This window comes from Phaethon aethereus (genome assembly GCF_964289735.1).
Source record: "Phaethon aethereus genome assembly, chromosome: 3".
NCBI classification, from domain to species: Eukaryota; Metazoa; Chordata; class Aves; order Phaethontiformes; family Phaethontidae; genus Phaethon; species Phaethon aethereus.
In genome coordinates, this window is record NC_138576.1 from 105761287 (window position 1) to 105784718 (window position 23432).

The window sequence follows — 23432 nt, forward strand, 5'->3', positions numbered from 1 at the left end:
GGCCAGGCCCGCGCCCGCGGCGGCGGTGACACGGCCCACCAGCGCCGCCCCGCCCCGCTCACCTGCCCGGCTCCGCCCCGCCCGCTCGCCGGCGGGCCACCACCTCGGGAGCTGCCGAGCGCACCCGGCCCCTTCCGGGCACGTCCCTTCCCCCGAGAGGCGTTGACCTGTTCCCCAGCCGCCGCCGCGGGGGTCCCCCCGCCTCTTCACGCGAACGGTTCGAGGGATTTTGGTCCGCGCCGGCCCCCCTCCTCCAGGTGCTGTCGCCTTGCCATGCCGTTTTCCGCTCGGACCGGGGAGGCGGCGCGGCCTGGCCGGGCCTGAGCGGCGGGGAGCCCGCGGGGCCGCAGCCTGGCCGGACGCTAACCCTGCCCTGGCCGCCGGTGGCCGCAGAGAGCTGCGCGGGCCCGCTGGCCGATCCCCCGCCTCCTCCTGCCCCGCCGCCGCCTTCGCCTTGCCCCGCCGCTGCTTCCCTCGACCCCGAGGTTCCGGCGGCGGCGGCGGCAGGCGACGGCGGGCGCCGGCTGGAGCAGGCGGCGGGGAAGATGGCGGGGAACGGCGGAGGCTTCGCTGGCGCCGGGAGCGGGGAGATCATCCAGCTCAACGTGGGCGGCACCAGGTGAGCAAGGGTGCGGGGGCCGCCGCGGGGGTGGCGGGTGGGCGGAGGGGGACAGGCCCCGGCCCTGCCGGCGAGCCGCCCCACTCCCGCGGGGCGGCGGGGGGCGGCCGGCGGATGCCGGAGGGCACCGGAGCGATGGGAAGCGCCGAGGGGGCCGTGGGGAGCCGCGCTCCGAGCGGCCAGCTCCCGCCGGAGGCCTACACGAAGTGAGGCGCTGGCCGGCCGTGCTGGGTGGTAGGCTGGCCCGGCAGCCGCTCCGGCCCGGGAGGGCGGCGGTGCCGACTCGTCTGCAACCTGTCCGGCGGGACTCCGTGGTCTGGACGTGGTGCTGCACCCGGGAGGGCCTGAATAAAGCTTCAGCCAGCACGTTGCAGGGGAGCTGAGCCGGGGGTACCTGGAGGCAGATACGGGAGGTGTTGGCAGTCCTGTGGGTGTCTGCCTGCAGTGTCTGGGGGTTCTAGATACGCACTCCAATAATGCGTTTTATGGACTCTGGGTATACTGCTTCTTCAGGAGTAGAGGACGGAGAGCTTTGCTTTGCCATCAGATCCATAAGCTTCTAGTCATCAGTCTATCTAGCAGCCTCCGAGAATAAGGGATTAAAGAGTTTCGTATGATACTGGTGCTATCAACCAGATAAAGAATTGTATTGTATTTATGAATGTATGCTGGAAGTGTGGAATGGAAGATGGCTTGTGTAGACATTTTGGCAGGCTGAGATAGAGAACTGCGAGACAGCTGTGGTCAGAATCTGTGTGATAAATAGTGCAAATGTTCCTGTCAAAATGCTCGGGCATGAAATCATTCAGATTACCGTAGTTAGTGGAAACTGAAGTAATGTGTCTTCCTGAGTCTGCGCACAGTGTGAAACCAGCTATAGGTAGTAAGAACTACTACTACTTTTTAAAGAAATTTCTTGTATTACCCAGAAGATGAACTTGTTCTTATAACTAAATTGTATGTTGCAGCCTTTCTTAAAGGAGGGTGCCATAAAAATCAATGCAGAAGTCCTGTGATAAGACATTAAGAACGTAGCTCAGCCCAGAGAAGCTTCTTGCAACTTGCATAGGCAAAACTCACCTGTAATGATGCTTTCAAGATAACTTTGATGTTGGGTTGGACTAGATTTCGTGTTGTACTGAGTAAGGTTCTTCCGTGAACACTGCCTCTTAAATTACAGGCCAGTTAATCTTTTAGGTTTTTAATGCAAGTGGAATCACAAAGATGCTTCAATCTTATAATTTTAAACAGATCTTATTAAATGCGACTGCAGAGAACAGAAAAATATGTACAGGGCATGAATCAGGGAAGAAACACACGTCTTCAGAGGGCTTGCCTACACAGAGAAGTATGAAGAATAAGGCAAACTAACAATTGTATGTATTTAATTTCTAGTTGAAGGTCTAGATTCTTGTGAACAAATATCATTTGGATGTAAGGAGTAGGAAATGTGTGTGTGGACATTTCCCTTTTAATAGGAAGACAACATGCAAAAGTACCTCTGTGTAAGGGTTTTGGTCATTTGCAAGCTCAACTTCCTTATAGTGCCCATATTCTTTGAAAAATATATCTGAGCCAGGTTTTCAGGTTGCAAAGGCAGGTGACTCAAAGTTGACAGTGGATGATCTGGACAGCAAATGGGTGAGCATTGGATACTACACACATTTTGTCCTCTTCATTAGTTCTTCCTACCCTTACTAGAAACCTGAAACACTGAGTTTTGTTGGTAGAGTTGTGTGAGAAGGGGAAATCAGCTGCCTCTGACAGCAGTTATACTTTGGAGCACCTAGTACAGAGCTGCCAGCTTTCCATGTTCTGACATGAGGTTCCCACCTGACATTTGCTCCCTGGGACCGACAGAGCTTCTTTGTTGTATTGAACCAACAGTTCCTGGTCTCAGCTTTTGTGGATTTTTTTGCTGGGAGGACAAGCTTCTTGCAAGTTAACATTCACAGAAATTACTGTAACAAATTTAGTGAATTTTCTTGACCCTTTATCTCCCTCTGGTTGTAAGATAACTCTACAAGCACAATAGACTATGGCAGTGGTTGTTTTATAACGGACACTTAAGCGCGCCTGTTTCCAGTTGCCTGTATTTTCTTCAAAATAACTGTAGGCTGCCACCTGCTTAAGAGTATTTGAGGCTATTGCTCTGGGTTTGCCTATTTTTCTATGATGTCTGAGCGCTGCATGGTGCTGCAGGTGCGCCTAGACATGCAAATATTGCTACCTAAGCTTCTTTCTGCATCCTGGAAAGCAGGACTGTGTCTCATTGTTTACAAAGATTAATGTATATGTGTTAAGATGTAAAGTATATGTTCGTATGAGGTATTGCTTACTAAACTCATACCATAGTGCTAAATCAGAGACAGAAAATCTGTGTGCTATCTAAACCCACTGATAAAAGTGCAAGGAGACAAATATGGAATCAGCTGATGGCTCTTTTTCCCATCCTACTTATTGTGGGGCTTGTTCTAGAACATCTTCTAGTCCCAAATGTTTTGCTACTAAGCTCTTTAAGTGACTTAGGAAATGCTACAATGGAACCCAGCTGGTCAAAACACCAGCAAAACTTCAATCTTGACACCTCTGAATAGCTGACTTGTCACTCATGTGTCTAAATCCAAACATGCCTCCAGGTCAGAAATTGTGCTGTGGTGTATTAAGAAGATAGTACCATTGAGTCCACAAACATCAAACATCTGTTCAAAGATCCTGAATGTCTTCATGGTCTCATCAGACTGCTTTATTGTTTCAGAATTAATTTAGTGTTTATCACTCAGTGTTGTAGAAAATGCGTTAGCTGAGGGTTCTAGTACTTTTTCCATATCTTTCTACCTATATACTCCTCCCTGGGAGGCCGTAAGTCTTCTGTGTTTTGTTCTTTTTTCCTCTTTTCTTTTTTCGTAAAAACACAAAAATAACTGAAAGTTGTAAGTATTTAAAGTATCAGACAATAGAAGTGTTTTGTGAATCTTGTGAAGACCTTTAAAAGGGCTAACTGGTGATGCTGCATCTATTCCCATAGTTACAAGCAGTGTCTGGATTAATCTTGGATAAAATTCATGTGACTTGTTGTTTTCTATTATGCACATACTATAAATATAGTTAAATGAATCATCCCTTACTCTTAAAGTAGAGAAGGGTAGTGGTCTGTATTACAGATGAAAAAAGTTGTGCAAAACTGCAAATATACTTAGAAGTCACTTTCCATTCAAATAGAAGACTGCTTTGATTCTCTTTATTTTTTTAATTTTTATTTTTAGAAAAGACTTTGTGCATGTTTGTGCTTAGAACGCTGATACTGTAGATTTTCTGTTAAGAGATTTGTCATTGTTATGCTTGCCAGTGAGCAGCTACATAATCCACATTTTATGCAGGATGGTCATTCCATACAGCCTTTGTGTTTCTGCCTCTTTGGTGGTATAAAGTAATGCTTTTTGCTTACATATTTTTTTCTCCAAACTGGAAAATACAAGCAGTGAAAACTAGATAAATTATGATTAAGTACTTTTATTCCAAAAATATTTTGTAATGTATTCCTATATGGAAAGTTGTCATGGAATTTTACTTTTGCATTTCCGTTTTTGATTCCCATTAATGAAGAGGTCTCCAAAGGTTTCTTAGTCATGGTGCTAGTAAGAGGGTATGTACAGTCAGAGAACTGATGTGGAGCGTGAACTCATTGTCCAAGCTGACAGTCCAGTTGTCTTCCTTCATGTTAAATCAAAACCAGAAGAAGTATAAAAGAAGTCATAGTTATTTATTATGAAAAATACTGCCTGGCATCATAAGTAATTTTATAATTTGTATTATTTAATTACATGATTTGGAGTAAATGCTTTCTTTCTTTTAACTGTTATTGTTATTGGCCCCCTCTAAGAGTGCCCAAATAGCAAAATGGCAAATAATTAAAGTCACTGTAAAATAGTAACTTGAAGCTCATTGTAGTATTTTGCAGTGCACAATGTAGCACCCTTTGAGTCCTAGGTAAGAGTAACATGTGCTTAATGGCAAATGTGGCGCTCTGTTGATAAACTTGTATTTTAGTGGCTGCTTTTTGTGTGTATGTGTTGGTTTTCCTGGGTTTTTTGTTTTGAAAGCACTAATGTTGACAAAGTGTGAGAACCAGAAAATACAGGATGTTTGGGACAGTGTGTTACAGACATACAAAGAATGATACTTTTGGGGTCTCTGGACAGTGCTGCTTCATGCTTACGGACAATCTGTGCAAACAATCCGCAACCCCTTTGACTTTGTGTGGACATTTAAGTGATCTCAAACTTCCCAAACCCGCTTGACATCAGCTTTGTAGTACAAATCAAAGAATTTTGATGAAGCAGACTTCCTTCCAATTTTACAGCTTATTCTAAACTTGTAACTTTGGTTTCCTAGGTTCAGCACTTCAAGACAAACATTGATGTGGATTCCAGACTCCTTTTTTTCCAGGTATTTGTAATTTATCATCACATTAAAGAAAGACAAATTAACAGCCATTAAAAAAATATGTATGTTGTCAGTTCTTAATTTATGCTGTAAATAGTGTCTTTATTCCTTAATGCTTTTTCCCTATCTCAAACAATGGGACAGATTAATTTGAAATAAGCCATTATCTGAAAGGCACGTTCTATCTTGAATGATGCTATGGCAGCTTATATGGGCTGAAGGGTTGTTACTTTTTAGATGGAGTGTTAGTGGAAATAAGGCTCCAAGTCTGCAGGAAAGGAAGCTGCCACTGACTTTGTTACTATATTGCCACTGATTTTACTGACCATACAAGGTAGCACAGCCTTTAATGTATTTTGAATTATTGCTGCACCTTGAGCTTAGTCAAAGTTCTGAGGGTTTTAACTTGCGGTACAGGAGCTGTTGGATTATTGAACATCTTTCTGCTAACTTTTACTGCTTCTGTAGGTTGTTCTGCTTACTGTTTGTACCCTAGTAATTTTGTGCTGTAGTTGCTGTACCTCTACAACCCAGTTAATCCCAAAGACATAAAAGAAAACCTAAAGGCTGGCAGTTTTGCTTCCTTACATTTAATTTTTGTACCCTAGACTTCTTTCCCAATAAAAGCCTGGCAGCTGACATAGACAGGCAGCATTACCTGCTCCTGTTTTACTGAAATGTTCAGATAAATGGAGTGCCAGGGAAATGTCACCTTTTCTGAGGCACAGAAGGAAAGGCATAAGGAGGAAGTCCCCTGCTATTCCCCAGTCTCTCAACACTAATCTAAGGAGGTTGTTCTGAAAGTCATCCAGTATTGGAAAATCTCAGAGGTAATTGTCATCCAGACTCACATGTAATCCTGAAATAAAACTGTTGACATTAGTTTGCTTCGTGTCTGTAAAACAAGGTTTTGGTGTTGAGTTTTCTACTACCCTGGAGCAAAAGTACTTTGATCTGATGGGAGAGAAACTCATCCACCCCATTCTTACCCAGTAAGTACTTGCAGAATAGATTGTTTACTCTTCCTTTTTATTTCAGCAGCTTTTACTGGTTTACTATGTTATAGCAAACTATGCAGCCCTCTGGGTGCCTGAGAAAACTTTTCCATCCTTTCAGGCTAGTTAGGCCTTGTGTCAGATTTCTTTGGGAAGGTCCTCGTAGCTCTTAGCCTTTCCTTAAGTGTACAAGCACTGCTCCTTTGTTCAGGAGAGATACTTCACCCTCACCAGTGTTCTGTCTTACCTAGGCAGTTTTCTTTGCTCAGCTATACAGTTTTAACCAAAATGCAATCTATGATACACAAGTAGAGCAAACTGACTGAGAGTGTTACTGTCTTGTATTTGTGTTAGTACATTTCTGGGGGATATCTAACGAAGATTTCCTGTGTTTCAGTTTGCTGAGTGGAAGAATTTCAACGCTGAAGGATGAAACTGGTGCTGTGAGTAATAAACCTACTGATAAATCATTAATTTAATGTTATGCTTTCGGTTAGGTTCTCTCCTAAAGAATATTCACTGTGGGTGCTAATGGGAGTTATACTGCCTGAGTCAGCTATGCTTAAAAGCATGGAAAACAAATGGCCAAATGAATTAAAAACATTCACATTCCTGGGCTTTTAAAAACTTGTTTGGGGTTTTACCAGTGTTTTCTCTGTCACTATTGTATTACATAACCCTTAATAGCAGTGTTGCAGAAGCCTGTGTTTAAAATGCTGACAGCATCATCTCTGCTTCAGAGTCCATGAGGAGTAATGTTCAATTGGACTTGACCTTTTGTTCATGTTTTGTCACATATTTCAATAGGAGGAAAATATGGGACTTTGAAATAATTTCAAAGTGTCACCGTGTATTTTCCTTTTCTTGTGTTAGATTCGATACAAAATACGCTATCCTCTTATAAGCTCAGAGCCTAGTTGCAATACTGTTCATGTTATTGAGCGGGAGAATGACTGGGAATATTTAATTCAGTTATGTCTAGTGAAAGTTTAAAGATTTTAGGACAGAATAAAGATCTCTCAGATGTAACTACTTGAATGTCATGGCACCAGTCTGAGCTCCAAACTTTCCTGACATCTCTGGAATTCTTCGTTCTCATCCTCATTCTGAGATAAATGAGATTGGAACAATGTGTGTGTTTTGTGCTCATTCTGCATTGTACAGACAATGCACAGGCAGAAACTGTATTTTTTTTTTTTTTAAACAGACAGAACTGCTAATTGCCATATTGAAGAGGGAGGGGTAATTTTCCTTAGATAGTATTGCATATGTAGTTGAGTAATCCTGACATGGAAATGTAGCTTTTGTTTGCAAATATATATAGCAAAATGGTCATTTCAGTCTGTGTATATGATATTCTTAAATGGGAAACTATAGTTACAGCAATGTTGTTGAGTGATAGTAAGGCTCAGAAGTACTTTGCTAAAAGCATAGAGGTACTTGTAATGGTAATTGACTTAAGATCAAGTTTAGACTTTTTTTAATTATTACATTCACTGTATTCTGAACACGTGATAGAAAGTGAGAATATCCATTGAACTTTGTGGAGACTCTAGAACTTAAACAACATGTTTATTAAGTGCCATCTATTTGCAGCAGTATTGGTATTTATGTCTCTTAAGAATGTTGAATTAGTGGACGGTAGAAGAATAATGAGAGCAAAGGCATGGTCCAAAAGCTTTGGGTTATGTCTTTCTGCCGACTACCTCATCTTCAACTCCTCATTCTCATGCGCAGCATAAAAAAGCATTTTAGTTGACAGTTGCTCCATAATAATGCTAAAAGTACAGCAATTTTTCTTTGCAGATATTTATTGATCGAGATCCAGCAGCTTTTGCACCCATTTTAAATTTTCTTCGCACAAAGGAGTTAGACTTACGGTAAGAAGTTCTAATTATTTCAAGCAAAAATTAATTGATCAGATGCATTAGAAAACTTTTTCAAATGAGGATTGTTCAGTTTTACTCAGCTAGTTGGGTGCCCAGTATATGACTCAGCTCCCTGGTAGATTTGGGGCCATGTCTGCGGTATATGTATGGCATGGTGGAGGCAGAAATGGTAGTATTATATTTTTTTAGTGGATTCTTGTAATTTAAACCACTGCTGGCAATGTATTTCTTTATTGTTTCTGTATCTTTATTATAATGAAAGATAATTAATTAATATAAGAATCACTTTGAAATCTCAAACATCAACAGGTTGAATGCATTTGGTGGTAATTCTGTAAACAGAATAGCTTGATGTTCACATTGCGTAATACCTTGTTATATGCAAGTATTTATAATCAAGGTATTGACTCGCTCTGTTCTTGTGTTTTTTGTTGTTGGTTTTGTTTTGTTTTTTCTTTCTCTAGGGGAGTGAGTATTAATGTTCTCAGGCATGAAGCTGAATTCTATGGCATCACTCCTTTAGGTAATGTCTTTTTTTTTTTTTGTTTTTTTTTTTTTTGTTTTAAATGTGAGGTCATCTCACATTTATTACTATAGTAGTGACCCACTTACAAGTCCTGGGTCGTTGTGACCCTGAAGATTTTCAAACATGCTGATGCAAAAGGTTATTTGAAATAATGTGATGTTTCCTGGGAAGTGAAAGCAATGGTCATATCTGGTTTTCCTCCTTAGTGAGAAGATTGCTACTATGTGAAGAACTGGAACGCTCATCTTGTGGCAGTGTCCTTTTTCATGGCTACTTGCCTCCTCCTGGTATTTTTGTATTCATGGTCTGGTGTTGCTTGCGGTCACTTATTGCTTTAGTTTGTGGGGGTGGTTGTCTGAGGGCGTTACTCTAGCTGTCAAACTGTCCAGAGAAGGTTTTCCTATGGAAAGATTAAGATGATTGAATCGAACGTACTTCCAATTCAAAACCAAGGCTTTTATCTGTATACTGTATGAAATGATTAGAGTACTGGGTGGGGAGGACATGTTAATACTAAGCAGGCTGTGTTTGGTACTAGACCAGAGTAGACATTCTTTAAGTATGTGTCAGTTAAATGTTATCAGCATGGAGTGCTTGCTTCTTTCTGAAGGTACAGTTTAAGTGCCCTATGTCTAGACGACAAATCAGCACAAATGAGCTTTACGTAAAAATATAAGTACTGGTTGGATTTTTACTTCTCTGTAGAGATGTAGAGTTCATGTATTAACCTGAAGTGTAGGGGATATCTAGCCAATTGTTGACAAGTTTTCTGAACGTAGGTCTTTAAATTGTGAATGTCAATGTAGAGAGCAAGAGCATTTTCTGTTTCAGTGTTATGATACTGCCTAATTCTTACAGCAGATGAATTAGACTTCATATCAAAATGCACAAGTGTTAATCCTGTAGTGAAAAGTGAATGAATATCTGTTACATTGCTAAAGTTTATGGAGTGGGACAAAACATCCCTTTCTTTTATAGGCATTCCCAACCGTAAAATAAATAATACCACTGGGCCACCAGCTGATGTTAGAACTGGTCAAAACTGCTCCGAGAGCGAGATTCATGGAGGCGGTGTCCAACCTACACTTGCTGATACTGGGGAAGGTACAGTCAGGCTAGGTGGGTAATGTCAGTTTTAAAACCAAAACAAATTGCAAAGATGATTGTCACTGGGAAATAAAAACTGAGTGACTATTTCTGGTTTCACTCTGTTTTTCTATGTTTGCCTGATCTTAAATTGCTGAACGCTTACTTAAACACTACTCCCTATGCAGTATTTAAGGCTCACTGCTGCACAAATCAAGACATGAAGCTGAGAGAAAGGCAAATCAAAGTTCTTCATGCAGTCTTAGTATGGCCCCTTAGACAAATGCCTTATACTGTACTAAAGCAGTGATAAACACCAGACAGACCAGTGTCTCTTTGGTCTTTATTCAGGACCTCCTTCCTGCTTTTGTACCTCTTTCTCGCTCCTGGTGCCTCTCTTGTCCTGCAGGAGTTGAGGTTTTAAAGTAAAGGTAGTCTTCAATTGTTTGACTATGTCAAATACTTTCCATATAAAATATATAAAAACTATACCTAAGACAGGCTTGAATTCTGTCATTCTCCAGCTTTTGACTTTGCAAGCAAAATGATGCTGTTAGAATTGTCATATTTCTGCTATAATCATGTAAATTGTAGCAGTGAAGGTGAAACTATATCCAGATAATGTAAAATAAGCCTTGGATATGAATTGCTGATGCTTCTTTGCGAGTTGCTGCAGGTTTGGAAGAGGGCAGTCTTGGGGAAAATGAGATAGAAGATGCAATCTTTAGGCATTAATTCTTTAGCATATCAAGGCTGAGAGCTAACTGGGGGAAGTACCATAACCACCGATTTCCAGTGCCATCCAACACTTCTGCCAAACCTAATTTAGTTGCAGATCAGAAATGAGGTATGCTCCCACTAGGTAGTAAATGGAGGAGCTATAGGTATTCTGCAGTATTGGAAATTTCAGTTTAGCAATCTGGAACAGTAATACAGGGTTGCAGCAACTATTTGGAAAGAACTTTTACAAAAGAAAGCATTGTTTCTTATTTGATAGCAATCCTCAAATTTCTACTAATTTGGCAGGCTTTAAAACTGAGGAATGTACTTGCCTCTTTCTCCTTGTGAACACTGTGCGTTGTAGTGACTGAGATGAAATATCTTCCTCCTATGTAAGTCCTGTAAGAGTTGTAAGGATTGTGAGGAGTAATATTGCTAACTAGAATCTATCCAAAAATGTTTCTTGAAAAACTTCATTGTCAAAGTTTCTGCTGCATATCCTAGCAGAGAGCTCTATCCCATTCTAGATGTATCTGCTCATCTTCTAATACCCATCACTTGACTGACTTCAGCTTTGTTGTTGTTTTTAGGATTTCCTGTGGACCCACGGAAAGTCCTAATAGTAGCTGGCCACCACAATTGGATAGTAGCTGCCTATGCCCATTTTGCTGTTTGCTACAGGTATGAATATACTTGCTTGTCAGGTTACAGGAATCTAAAATAACTGACGATAGTTTGTTATGAGCAAAGCTAAAAGTTTCCTTTACTCTGTAACGACAGTAGATCACATGTATCTATAGGAGCAGACTGAATGTGAATTGCCACTTTTGCTTGTGCAAATGAACTGTTTGATAGGAATTCAAATTTTGCTGCTTTAATGTCAATTATTGATGCTGTTGCGAATGTAATGGACTCCAATTTAACTGCTTCAAAAGCCTGCTTTAAAGCAGGCTTTTAAAAGAAAGATTCATTTAAAAGCTTCTTCCTACTATATTGGTTTGAAGACAGTCTGTGAAGTTAGACTATCAAAGAACTTGAAACAATTACGGATTTTTGCTACATAAGTGATATGCCTTGTCTTAAACTTCAGGTTTTTTGGTTTAGCAGAACTGTTAAGCACTTGCTACTTCACTTAGATGGCTGAAAAATGTCTTTAAATGTCTTGTAAACAAACTGGCTATTTTTTAAGATCAGGTGAATATAAGTAATACCTTCATATCACAGAAGCTGTTTTTAGTTCACATCTGGTAGTCTTGATTTAACTGGTGAGTGTCTTTTCAATGAAAAGTAAGGTTTTAACAAGAGCGGTTGCCAAAACCAAACACTGCTGTTGTAGTGTGGTTCAGAAACAGAAGGGAGAATAAAAGAGTGTAATGTGAATAGCTTCTTTCTTTCCTGCCAAGCCGAAGCCATAGTTTGCTATCTTTTTCACTATATCGAATACTAATTTGCTTTAACTTTGCAACTTAAATCACATCTAACTTGTCTCTTGTATTCACCACTGCAGTTTGTTTTACTTTAATTTGTGCTAAATGCAGCTTTTCTTGCTCTACTTAATGTTCTTGTTTTCAATTATGCTTAATATCGGCTGACTGGAGAAAGAGGCAATGATTTGCAATTGTCTTTGTGCTAATTTTCCCCTCCTTACGATTTTATCTCTGGCTGTTTTCCTTTGATGATAGCTCACTTAAGTGAAACGTTCTGCCTCTTTCCTGCTTGGTAATCTAGTTAATGAGACTTGTTACCATTGAACTTAAGTCATTAGTGATGCTTTCGATGAAGCATGTCAAACTTCAGTGGTTGCTGAAAGAGGACACAGGTCAATATGCCAATTTAAAATATTGCTTTTCTTCACAGTGACTCAAGGTAGCAGTCTTGTCTTGATTTGAGTATTTTTTCTTCTGAAACTTGCAGGAACTCTAGGAATACAATGGTGGAATTTTCCCTCCTCCATTCTGCTCTTATACAGCTTTAGTAACAGTTTTTCCCCCCTCTCTGCTGCATCTTAGTACCTGTCTGGTTTTTATTGCTTGACAAGTGAATTTGCCCAGACTTTTTTGAATATCTAGTGTTTGAAGAGGCAGCATACGCTTAAAACTACTTCCCTCTACCCACAAATTTTAATATTGTTTGCTTATACTACTATGCTGCAGTCAAGTGATGGAATTTTTAAGATTCTTGTCAGGGTTATTTTGTTGTAACAATGTAACAGCTGAATTTTAGCCAGAATCACTTCTCAAATTGCGTGGTAATTTGTAGTGGACTGGAGAGTGAATCCCATGTAGTAAGAAATTAAATATATTCAGTATTTAGTTTTGTGGCTTCTTTTATGCTGCTTGTAACAGATAATTATCTTAAGTATTTAAATAATATTTTAGTAAAAAGCTACAGCAAAGCACAGTGCATCCTAGAGGTAGTATTTTTGTTCCCTTTGAAGTATGGCAGAAGTCTTCAAAACTTGATAATAAAGCTTGTGAGAACATTGTGGTTACATTTAAAGGCTTATGGATCTTGCAGTCCTGCTCTTAAGTCACTTCATTACAATTTCTTTTGCATGTTATATGGGTAGAGCACAGTGATCTCTGGTGCTTCATCTCCAGGCAAGATGCAAGGCTGAAGTGAAAGAATGGCAACAATGGCAAAAAATACTAAAGATGTGTTTCTGCTTTCCATGTTAACATTTATATAATTTAACTGCTTAGATTTACAGTGCTCTAGCTCAGTTGCCAAGTATCTAAATTACTGCCTAAAGTTAAATCAGATAAATTGCTTTTAGTGAACAGATACTAACTAATTCTTACTCTTCAGTTCAGCTTGAGTGAAGATGCAAATTCGAGTTAAACTTTTCCCTGGACTTGCATTTGAATCTAGGCCACAGCACAAAGGAACTAAGTTTCTGAGATGGAAAGTTGCAGATACTGAGAGATTCTGCAATCAGATGCTTTTCTGGCATCATGTAAGTCTTTAAAATTGCGCAGGCAAATGATTCTCTAAAAATAAAGCTTAAGGTCAATTCAGTATAGTCTGTTTACAGTATACCATGAACAGAAAGTGTGACTCTGTAGCACAGCTTTATGCTAGAGCATGACTGAGCATATTATGTAAGACACCTTGCCTCTGGAAATTGATAGAGATTTCTTTTTAAGTCTTATGCTGAACCTCATTTTGTAGCATTTGGCTAACCCAGGCTTTTGGCTGGATCATCCACATTGTTTCAGGTTTAGACTGAGATGTCCATTTCTAAATCTCTAACCTCTGCTCTCTGTTCCCTCCTTTGCCCTTCCAGAATTAAAGAGTCATCTGGGTGGCAGCAGGTGTTCACGAGTCCCTATCTGGACTGGACAATTGAACGAGTGGCGCTCAATGCCAAGGTGGTTGGAGGACCTCATGGAGACAAAGATAAGATGGTTGCAGTTGCCTCGGAGAGTAGCATAATCTTGTGGAGCATTCAAGATGGTGGTAGTGGCAGTGAGATTGGTAATTGTAATTGCTTGGGTTTTTTTCTTTTTATGTGTGTGTGTTTAACCAGAAAGAAGTCTGTGACCTTATTTTTGAGGTATGTATGATGATCAGTGTTCGGTAATCAGTTTGACAAAGTGACAAAACAAGCTATAGTAAGCAACGTATTGGAGCATGCTAACTTCTCTGTCATGCTAGAGGAATCGTTTCTCAAAAACGAAAAGATGAATAATGAAGTAGTCTTCTTTACTGAACAGATACTAACTAATTCTTACTCTTCAGTTCAGCTTGAGTTTTTGTGTGAAGATGCAAATTTGAGTTAAACTTTCCCTGCTTGCATTTGAATGTGCCACAGCACAAAGGAACTAAGGTTCTGACATGGAAAGTTGCAGATACTGAGAGATTCTGCGCTTTTCCTTCCTTTGTCTTATTAAAGGAATATATTTTTACATGGAGATGATGAAAAGGTTTCAGTTCTCTGTCAAATGTAGTTCATAAATGCAATTTGGAAGATGACAATTTCTTTATTTTATAACTTGGGTGTCTAGGTAGGGAAAAAGCACACTACTGTCCTAAGCGTTACAGGAATTACTGCTTGTACACCTTGGCACTGAAGGACCCACAGTTAGGGAGGCTTTAGAAACATCAAGAAGACATTTTTAGAAGTAAATATTCCTTGGTACTGATTTGATGGCTTGTCTGACTCGCTATTGTTCAAATACAGGGCAAGTTTGGGAGGCAGTGAAGGGAATGTTATTAGGAACTTCCTCTAGCCTAATCCCTGGTGTTTGAATCACCACTGTTACGCCAATAATGTCTGTTTCCTCTGGCAGTGGATACTGCTAACGAAGTATGACAGCATATCTCCTTATGTGGACTATTTTCTCTGAAACTTAATGCTGAGTTAATTTGTTATTAGATGTATCTCTACAGTTGAAGTCATGAGAATTAAAGTGGTGATAATTAAAGTCAAAATGACCAAATTCAAGTTTTGATCCGTGTGCCTTTAAAGGAAGAGCTTACTTGAAAGATGCTCAGGCAATTTCTAGCTATGTTAATGACTGTTGCTTTTTTTATGCTTGAATGAGTGGAAGCACCAAGTCAGATTTGAAGACGGGGAAAAGCAAAGTCATGCATGAGAGAATGCAGCCGTATGCTGCTTTTTTACTTGTGGCTCATAGAGCTCTTGTATGTAATCATGGTCAGCAAAACAGAAAAGGAGGTTCCATTGTGTTTAAAAAATAAATCTGAAGGGAGTGTCTAACAGTTGAATGTGAAATATCTCTGTTAAACAGGGAGTAAATATTGTACTTGGGAAGCCTTTTCTGCTGTTATGCTCCCCTTGACCAAACCTTAAAGGCGGGGAAGAGTTAGTGTGACAGCTGTACTCCTGTAATAGTCATTGTGTTAAGCACTATGCTGTTACATTCCTCCTGCATCTTCTGGTTTGACTTAGCTGCTTGTGTTACCTTGGGATTTGCAATAAGATATGTGAAGCAACATCTTGGATTTTAGGAAATCAAGTGCAAAGAGAGGCAAAAACATAACTGGACTTTTACTTCAAATAAGAGCACTAAAATATGCCAATCTCATAAGGTTCTGATAGCTCGGACTATGACTGAACATGGCAACAAAACTGAAGGAAGCACTTCAGCTAAACAGGCTGTGCTGCATTGAAGTGACTTTGTGAAACAAAATAAAACAAAGGAAATGCCACTTGGAGCAAAGAGAGAGTGCCTACAGGATTGAATCTTTAGTCTGACTAACATTGAACAAAATGCACCGTTCCTCTTTTGGATTAACGGGTCATGCCGCTTGGTTCAACACAACCATATTTTAGGTTTTTTTAAATGGTAATAACTTCAATATAGCTGTCTTGTTTCTTTGTAGCGGCAAATGCTTTCAGTCCTGCTTTGTGTTAGAGATACAGTATGTTGCTATCACCTTCTGAAAGAAACCACTTGTTCCAGACAGTTGTTGGAGCCTGGTGACACCATCCTCAGAAAATTGTGTGGGCTGGCATCTTTGTGATAGAGCTCTCCCAGAGCGCTCTCTTTCCTTTCAATATTACTTACATAAGACGCTGCTGCTGGATTGCTGCTGTAAGCAGTATTCTGCTGAAAGGGACCCTTAAGACAAGAGCCTGTCATTACATATAGCATTGTCTCCCCTGTGGATGGGTCTCAAGATTGTTGAGCCTAAGCAGGACTGACACTTCAAATTCCTCCAGACCATTCAAGCTGTCTTCCTGGATTTCCGTGAACCTCATCCTTCTCTGCAATAATCAATTCTAGTTGTTTCTGTGGATTTTTTTTTTTTTTTTTATTATTGCCTTTTTCATGTGCCCTGTACTGCTGGATCTTATCTGCATTGAATGTTTGTACTGTGCCCTGGAAAACAGTTTAGCATCCTAATTAAATCATAAGTATATAGTGAGCTTCCTAATGTTCCTTCTTGGGGTGTGACAGAGGGCTGCTTCTTTGTTGGGAATGGCGCTCTGTTCATTTGAATTTGTCCAAAATAACATTGGGAAATTTGCCAGCTATTGTTTTGAAGACATATGTCTGCTGCAGTAAAAGTGTATTAGTGAGGAGAAATATAAATATGTGGAGTGAACAGTATGGAATAGGAAACTTCTGAGTGAAGCTTGACGCTTGGTAGTGTAATGTGTCCCCAGTAGTAATGACTTTTGTACTTACCAGGCAGTAAAACTTAGCCTGGAGTTACTTACAAACTGAATTACTTGCTGGACCAGTTTGCTGCACTTTGAAGCTGGCAAACTTGAAAATTATATCAGACCTTTTTAGTTTGCTCTAACTTTTAAATACCTGGTACCATAAATAGTACAAAATGTAATATGCTATTCAAGTTTGCAGTTCAATTAAAAATACTCATATTGGATCTATGATGAGACTAGGAAGCTCTAAAGAGAGGACAGATTTTGTGGAAAAGCTCAGATGTTAAGGTCTACTGTAACCATAGTCATCAACGCCTGTCATCTTCTCCAGTGTTTTGATTTTTATTCAGTGACATGTTCTTGATGCCACATTTGCTTTATTTGGAGGTAATTTGGAGGTTTATTTAATTGCTGGTAAGTCTTCCAGATTTTGAGTCGTATGTGATGACTGGTGAAACTGGTTCCCTATATAGTTTCAATTTTTAATAGCATGTACTCTCTACTCATGGACTGTAACAACACTTAAAGATCTGGAGATGAAAATAGAAAGAAAGAAAGAAAGAGGCTTTTGCAGGCTGCTTATTTTTCCGGGTTCAAGTATGTCTACTAAAAGAGAAATTTGAATGTATTCAAGTAGTGTCACATTGGGGTTGTTCAGTCTTTTCCCAAGAATAAGGATGAAGCCTTGTAGCTGTATTTAGTTTCTAAAATATTTTTTCAGACTATATCTTATTTGATTGGACTTTAAAAAAAAAAAAAAGCAGTGAGAACTTGTAATACTTTAAAAGGTATTTGCAAACTAGTACAGCGTAAATTTGTCTGCTTAGCAAAAAACATGAAATTACTGCTTCTTAAATGACACTTCATAGTCACAGACTAAAAAAAAGAAAAAAACAACAAAAAACAACAAAAAAAAATCCTGCTTGCTCTAATAGGATTTTTATTTATTTATTTTTTAATGCCTCAGGATGTATAAAGCCATTTGAGAACTTGATGGCTGTAAAAAAAGGAATGGATATTTTGCATGGGCTCTTCTTCCTTCTTTTGCCTCCTTTCACCTTCCCAAGTAATGATTGCATCAGCAGAGATGAGATCACGCTGCCACTTAATTTAATGGAACCCAGTTTGCTACTTGAATAGTACCTTACGTAGCACACTGCAAACCCAGTTTTGGCTGTTCTTTACTTGCTACTGTAATAAATGTGACATATGATAATAGTGGAGAGATTCCGTTGTTACTGTTTTTTTCTCTTTATTTTAGATGAGCTTCATAGACTCTTAATTTTTTGTAGGAGTGTTCAGTCTTGGAGTCCCTGTAGATGCTCTCTTCTTCATTGGCAACCAGTTGGTGGCTACAAGTCATACAGGGAAAGTGGGAGTGTGGAACGCTGTGACTCAGCATTGGCAGGTGTGTTCAATTCAGTTTTCCGCATCACCTTTAATAAGCTGGTATGTGTTTCTAGTAAAAAGAGAATAAAACAATCTAAAAGCATGTGTGAAATGTTTGTCACAGGGTTTTCAGCCCCGAGTTGTGTTATAGAGTTTGCCACCTTGGTATCCGAGTACTGTGCTTGTGAGCATAATGTTGAGTTGTTTGGTGGTACTACCAAGCATGCTTTCTAGGCTTTCAAATAAAAGAACATGGCATGATTTAGAGTAATGAATGTCAAATGTGTATGTTTAAACTTCCTTGTGGATTACTAACTTTGTAAAAATTCACTAGGATCATAGGAAATAAAAATTTGTGGGGAATGCATGATGACAATTTCTGCACTGTCTCAAAGAAAAAGAGAACAAGTTAAAAAAGGCAGTCTGGTATCTGGGGATCTCAAAAGTTGTTTTACAATGGGAGACTCTTCTTCAGCAGAAATATATCTGGTGCTTTAAAGATGTCTGTCTTGCATGGGGATGCTTCTGGCTGCATTGAGTTTATTGCTGTTGTCAGAATACATATTAAATAGAGAGATCCTTGGAGTCTGTATGAGTCTGAGAAAACAGTCGAGCATTCCTGTGAATAACAAAGCTTGTAACACAGCCACATGTACGTCTGTGGCACAAAATCTGGATGCAATAAAAATCCCCAAATTGTCTTGTGAATCTCAAGAGGCAGAAGTGACTTGAGGCTGCTGGACCGTTTGCTAAGTTCTGAGTCAACCCTTAAGTGACAGTACTGCTAACAAATAACACGGATAATAAGCATGGAGTAGCATCGCTTCTGCAGCAGACACAGAAGTGTTAGTATGGTCTTGAATTAAACAAAACATTATTTAAAGCTCTGTTGATGCCTTGCAAAATCTTCTGTTAAGAGACAACTTAATGCTGTGTGACAAGCTGGCATTTGACAATATTTTCTAAAGGAGTAAGTCATAAGGAGTAAAAAACAATGTCCCATTCATCATCTTTCTTTCCAGGGGGAGCCACAGAAATCTTTCCGATCATATTAATAGTTCCTCAGCTTGACTGACTATTCCTTTAGTAAAAGCATTTCTTATTGAAAAGTAGAAAATCTTTAAAAGGGGTTTATATGCCGGGATGTCCCCCAAGTTTTTTGGCCTTCTAATTTTATTTTTTTTTTTCCCTAGAGGATGAGAATAGCTCCCTTTAAAAAAAACTCAAACAGATACACCCCCAAACAAAACAAAACAAAAAAAAACACCAAATACACAAACCAAACAAAAAACCCCAGAGTTTCAAGGTGCTCTGTGTACCTCAGCCTCTTTTGTTAGTAAGGAGAAAAAACCAAAAACCTTCCTTTAGCTCTTCATCCTTCTTTAGAACATGTTCTTCTTGAAGAACCTCGTAAAGACATAAGTGTCAGGGTTGTACCTCTGATGTTCAAATTCCTTATGAAAATATATGATATTTTTGTAACTGCTTTCCATGAGCTGTCCGTGGGTCTGGCCTTAGGATGTAATCATACTTGCTGCAGTGAGAGAGGCTTTGAGGAACAGAATGTGCCAATGCCCTATTTCAGATCAAGAACTTTGTTTCCTTTCAGGCTTTCTTTCCTGATGCCCTTCTAAGTTCTTCTTAAAGGAGGCTTAGTTTATGCAAAACTATCCTTCCTTACACCGTGATTTTTGTAGTTGATGTATTACACCATGAAGGTGTAACTCTGACCTCTGCCTCTGATTGGTTCTCACATCTTCTTCCCATCTGGGAGATTTGAGCAGACTACGTGAGGTGGTTTCCCTAGTACTTATTCCTCTGGCCATATTTCAGTTGCATGCAACAAGGAGAGGAGGTTGTGGGTGTTAGATGAATTGGTATTGAAATTCTTAATATAGGAGAGCTTAAAGGAAGCAGAATATTTATTGTTACATAATAAGAGGTAACATAACATGAAGCAGTAAGAGTATGACAGAAGAATCTAGTCTGAAAAATGAGGATTCTCACTGGCCAGGTTCTACCAGTGACTGTTACATAGTGTCGCTCTGTTTCATAATGAAAGTTTGCATCTTGGTAGGTGTAACTACGGAATCACCTCTGGTGTTCCTATCTCTGTGGCAGAAGAAAGGACTCTCCTTGTTTTGCAGGATCTCTCTGACCCAGTCAGTCAGTCTCTGCTGTCAGCAGCCTTGTGGATGCTCTTGCTCGGACCTCTCCTTGCAGTTGTTATGCCTTCTGCAAGGTGATGAGTAAAGTGGTGTATCTGTTGATAGGTTGCCTCTACCTTCATTAGTTTTGTAAAGCCTTTTGCAGATGGGAGAGCTTCTGTATATACCTTCCATCCACAGAACCAGAGAGCACACTGCACCTTTATCCATAGACTCTTAGGTGCTGACACTGTTTAGTTTCTTGCCTTTCTGCTCTTGTACTACTTCTTCCTTCAAAATAGTCTGGAAAAAAATAAATCTTTTGAAACCAGGTCATTAGATGCCTTATTTAATTAGGTGTAGTATGCATCTGGCTGTGGGGAGGGCAGGGTACTTAAGCAGCTGTATCTGAAAAAGTACTGTGTGAAAGCATTGAGATCACGAATAGCAATTCTTTTCAGTAATTGCAAAGGATCCTTCTCCAGTTCATTCAGTTATATGGGGAAAAGCCAAGTGCCTTCCAAGAACAGTTTATTTTTAGTGTTGGATCTGTGCTGAATTATGGGTGAACATAAGTGAGAGGTGTCGTTCTTTAAACAAAGAAAGGAGGGAAGGTGCCTCTTCCCCCTCCCTCCCTCCCTCTCAGGAAAATATGCCGAAGCTATATTCATGTTGCAGCCGCCTCTGTAAGGCTAAGTGATAGGCTTAGAATTATGATCGTAAGCCCCCCCTTAGTTTAGGAATGGGTACTGGTTGAGAGTGCTAGCTCTTGGGGTGCGGGGAAGTTTCTTTGGCTTGTTTTGCATTTATCCAACAACAGATTCATTGTAGGTATTTTGCAAATGATTTTTCAAATCTCTGAAGCAGTCAGAAGGATGCTGCTGGTCAGAGAGAAATGAGAACTTAAGCTGAAATTTCCATGAATTAGCATTCAGTGTCCATTAAGTGGACTGACTGAAACATTTGGAGTGCAGGAAAAACGCTATGACTTCGTGCATGTTTGAGTGCTCTGGATAAAATGGCTTTTGGCTTTTTCTTCCTCAGGGCTAAAGCAAAAAAGAATTGCTTGAGATAGGAGATCACACCTAGGATAAGCTAAGCTTTTTCTTTGCTTGAGATCTCTGTCCCACCTGAGGGGATAAGTACTCCTTTTGACCCTCGAGGGTAAAGAGAGGGCATTCTCAGTCCTTCACCTTATGTTGTAGACCAGCAAGTAAAATATCACAAGGCTGCATTCCAGTTTACGTGGTGTGGATGTGTATTGGAAATGGGAAACTGTAATGGGACAAGAATTTTTCCCCCCTCATTATATATCCAGGGGAGGCTGAGATGTCCATAGAGGCTGGCAGAGGGACACAAAAACTGAGGGTAAAGGAAGCCTTAGAGAGGCAACATCTAGTTCCTTTGCCCAGCAACCTCTTAAGGAGTTGTCAGAAAGGGAAGAAGGGATAGGACAGAAAGTGTGAAGTACACTCATTTTGCATATTTGAAAAAAAAAAAAAAAAATCCTCTTCTGAAGATGTGGTTTAGCTGCAACACTCTAAGCTTTGTGCCTTCACATGGAGAAGGATTGTCCAGAGCAGTTGTGCTAACTTGTCTGCACACTTCTGCTGAACTCCATGACTTAAGATCCGGTCTGGTAGAGGAATGGTAGAGATCTACCAGCTGTACTTTAAGAATGCCATTGTATGTGCGAGTGCGTGCACCACAGCTTCAGACCAGTGCCAAACTCAGGTGTTCTTCAACAAAATGTAGTGAAAATGTCTGAAAACTGAGAAAGTAACAACCTACAGGGCTCAGTTTTGGGGCCTGTCTTGTTTAATATCTGTATCGATGGTCTGCATGAGGCGATCGAGTGCTCCCTCGGTAAGTTTGCAGAGGACACCAAGGTCGGTGGGAGTGTTGATCTGCTGGAGGGCAGGAGGGCTCTGCAGAGGGATCTGGACAGGCGGGGTCAATGGGCAGAGGTCAGTTGTATGGGGTTTAATAAGGCCAAGTGCTGGGTCCTGCACTTGGGTCACAACAACCCCATGCAATGCTGCAGGCTTGGGGAGGAGTGGCTGGAGAGGAGCCCGGCGGAAAAGGACCTGGGGGTGCTGGTTGACAGCCGGCTGAACATGAGCCAGCAGTGTGCCCAGGTGGCCAAGAAGGCCAACAGCGTCCTGGCCTGTATCAGAAATAGTGTGGCCAGCAGGAGTAGGGAAGTGATGGTGCCCCTGTACTCGGCACTGGTGAGGCCGCACCTTGAATCCTGTGTTCAGTTTTGGGCCCCTCACTACAAGAAGGATGCTGAGGTGCTGGAGCGTGTCCAGAGAAGGGCAACGAAGCTGGTGAGGGAGCTGGAGCACGAGTCTCATGAGGAGCGGCTGAGAGAACTGGGGTTGTTTAGCCTGGAGAAGAGGAGGCTGAGGGGAGACCTTATCGCTCTCTACAACTACCCGAAAGGGGGTTGTGGTGAGGTGGGTGTTGGTCTCTTGTCCCAAGTAACCAGCGATAGGACGAGAGGAAATGGCCTCAAGTTGCGCCAGGGGAGGTTTAGACTAGATATTAGGAAAAATTTCTTTACTGAGAGAGTGGTCAAGCATTGGAACAGGCTGCCCAGGGAGGTGGTGGAGTTGCCATCACTGGAAGTGTTCAAAAAACGTGTAGACATGGCACTTTGGGACATGGTTTAGTGGGCATGGTGGTGTTGGGTTGATGGTTGGACTTGATGATCTTAAAGGTCTTTTCCAGCCTTAATGATTCTGTGATTATAACTTCTTGATTTATTCTTATTTTTTTCCTTTCTGTTTGCACTAGGTTCAGGATGTTGTTCCTATCACAAGCTATGATACTGCAGGATCTTTTCTGCTGCTGGGCTGTAACAATGGCTCTATCTACTATATAGGTAAGAAAAGGGGGCAGTGTGGAATAAAAAGGAGGTGGTACTGAGCAGCTTTGTTCTTAAACTCTTCAGTTGGTCTAAGTTGCATCGGAATAACTGTCTATTCAGAGTAATAAACAAATGTCTCTTCCCCACAGACATGCAGAAGTTCCCATTGCGAATGAAAGACAATGATCTTCTAGTGACAGAATTGTACCATGATCCCTCCAATGATGCTATAACAGCGCTCAGTGTCTACCTCACACCTAAAACAAGTCAGTATTCTACCGCTGTCTGTTCAGTGAGAGTGTGTTACAGATTTTTTTTTTTTCTTTTTTCTAAGTGGACTTTTTTATATTGCTGCATAGCAGGGCTAAAGCAGACAAGGTAGCCCTTGACATAAACAATGAATTTTTCTTCATTTCATTGTGTTCAAATGAATGATGAACACTAGGTGTAACTGTTTCCCCTTACATCTCTACATAGGTATAAATAGGTATATGTACTTACATGTGCGTGTGCATGTGCTTGTACATCATCCATTATACATTAGTGTATAATGTAATAACATAGTGCATCATATATTGTGTGTGCATAATGTACCTTTTCTGGGTTT

At 40.5% G+C, this 23432-nt stretch overlaps 1 protein-coding gene across 1 annotated transcript in view; it reads left to right on the plus strand.

The window, feature by feature from the left end:
* Nucleotides 1-218: 218 nt before the first annotated feature.
* Nucleotides 219-23432, plus strand: part of KCTD3 (potassium channel tetramerization domain containing 3) — a gene marked incomplete at its 3' end in the record, with an annotated part of 28970 nt that continues 5756 nt past the window's right edge. The window contains exons 1-12 of the mRNA XM_081997380.1: nt 219-619; nt 5015-5068; nt 6458-6503; nt 7867-7940; nt 8414-8472; nt 8682-8762; nt 9454-9594; nt 10872-10962; nt 13568-13758; nt 17710-17825; nt 22753-22840; nt 22975-23091. Of these exons, the coding sequence (XP_081853506.1) occupies nt 546-619; nt 5015-5068; nt 6458-6503; nt 7867-7940; nt 8414-8472; nt 8682-8762; nt 9454-9594; nt 10872-10962; nt 13568-13758; nt 17710-17825; nt 22753-22840; nt 22975-23091 (1132 nt within the window). The 5' untranslated portion in view covers nt 219-545. The remainder of the gene's footprint in view (nt 620-5014; nt 5069-6457; nt 6504-7866; nt 7941-8413; nt 8473-8681; nt 8763-9453; nt 9595-10871; nt 10963-13567; nt 13759-17709; nt 17826-22752; nt 22841-22974; nt 23092-23432) is intronic.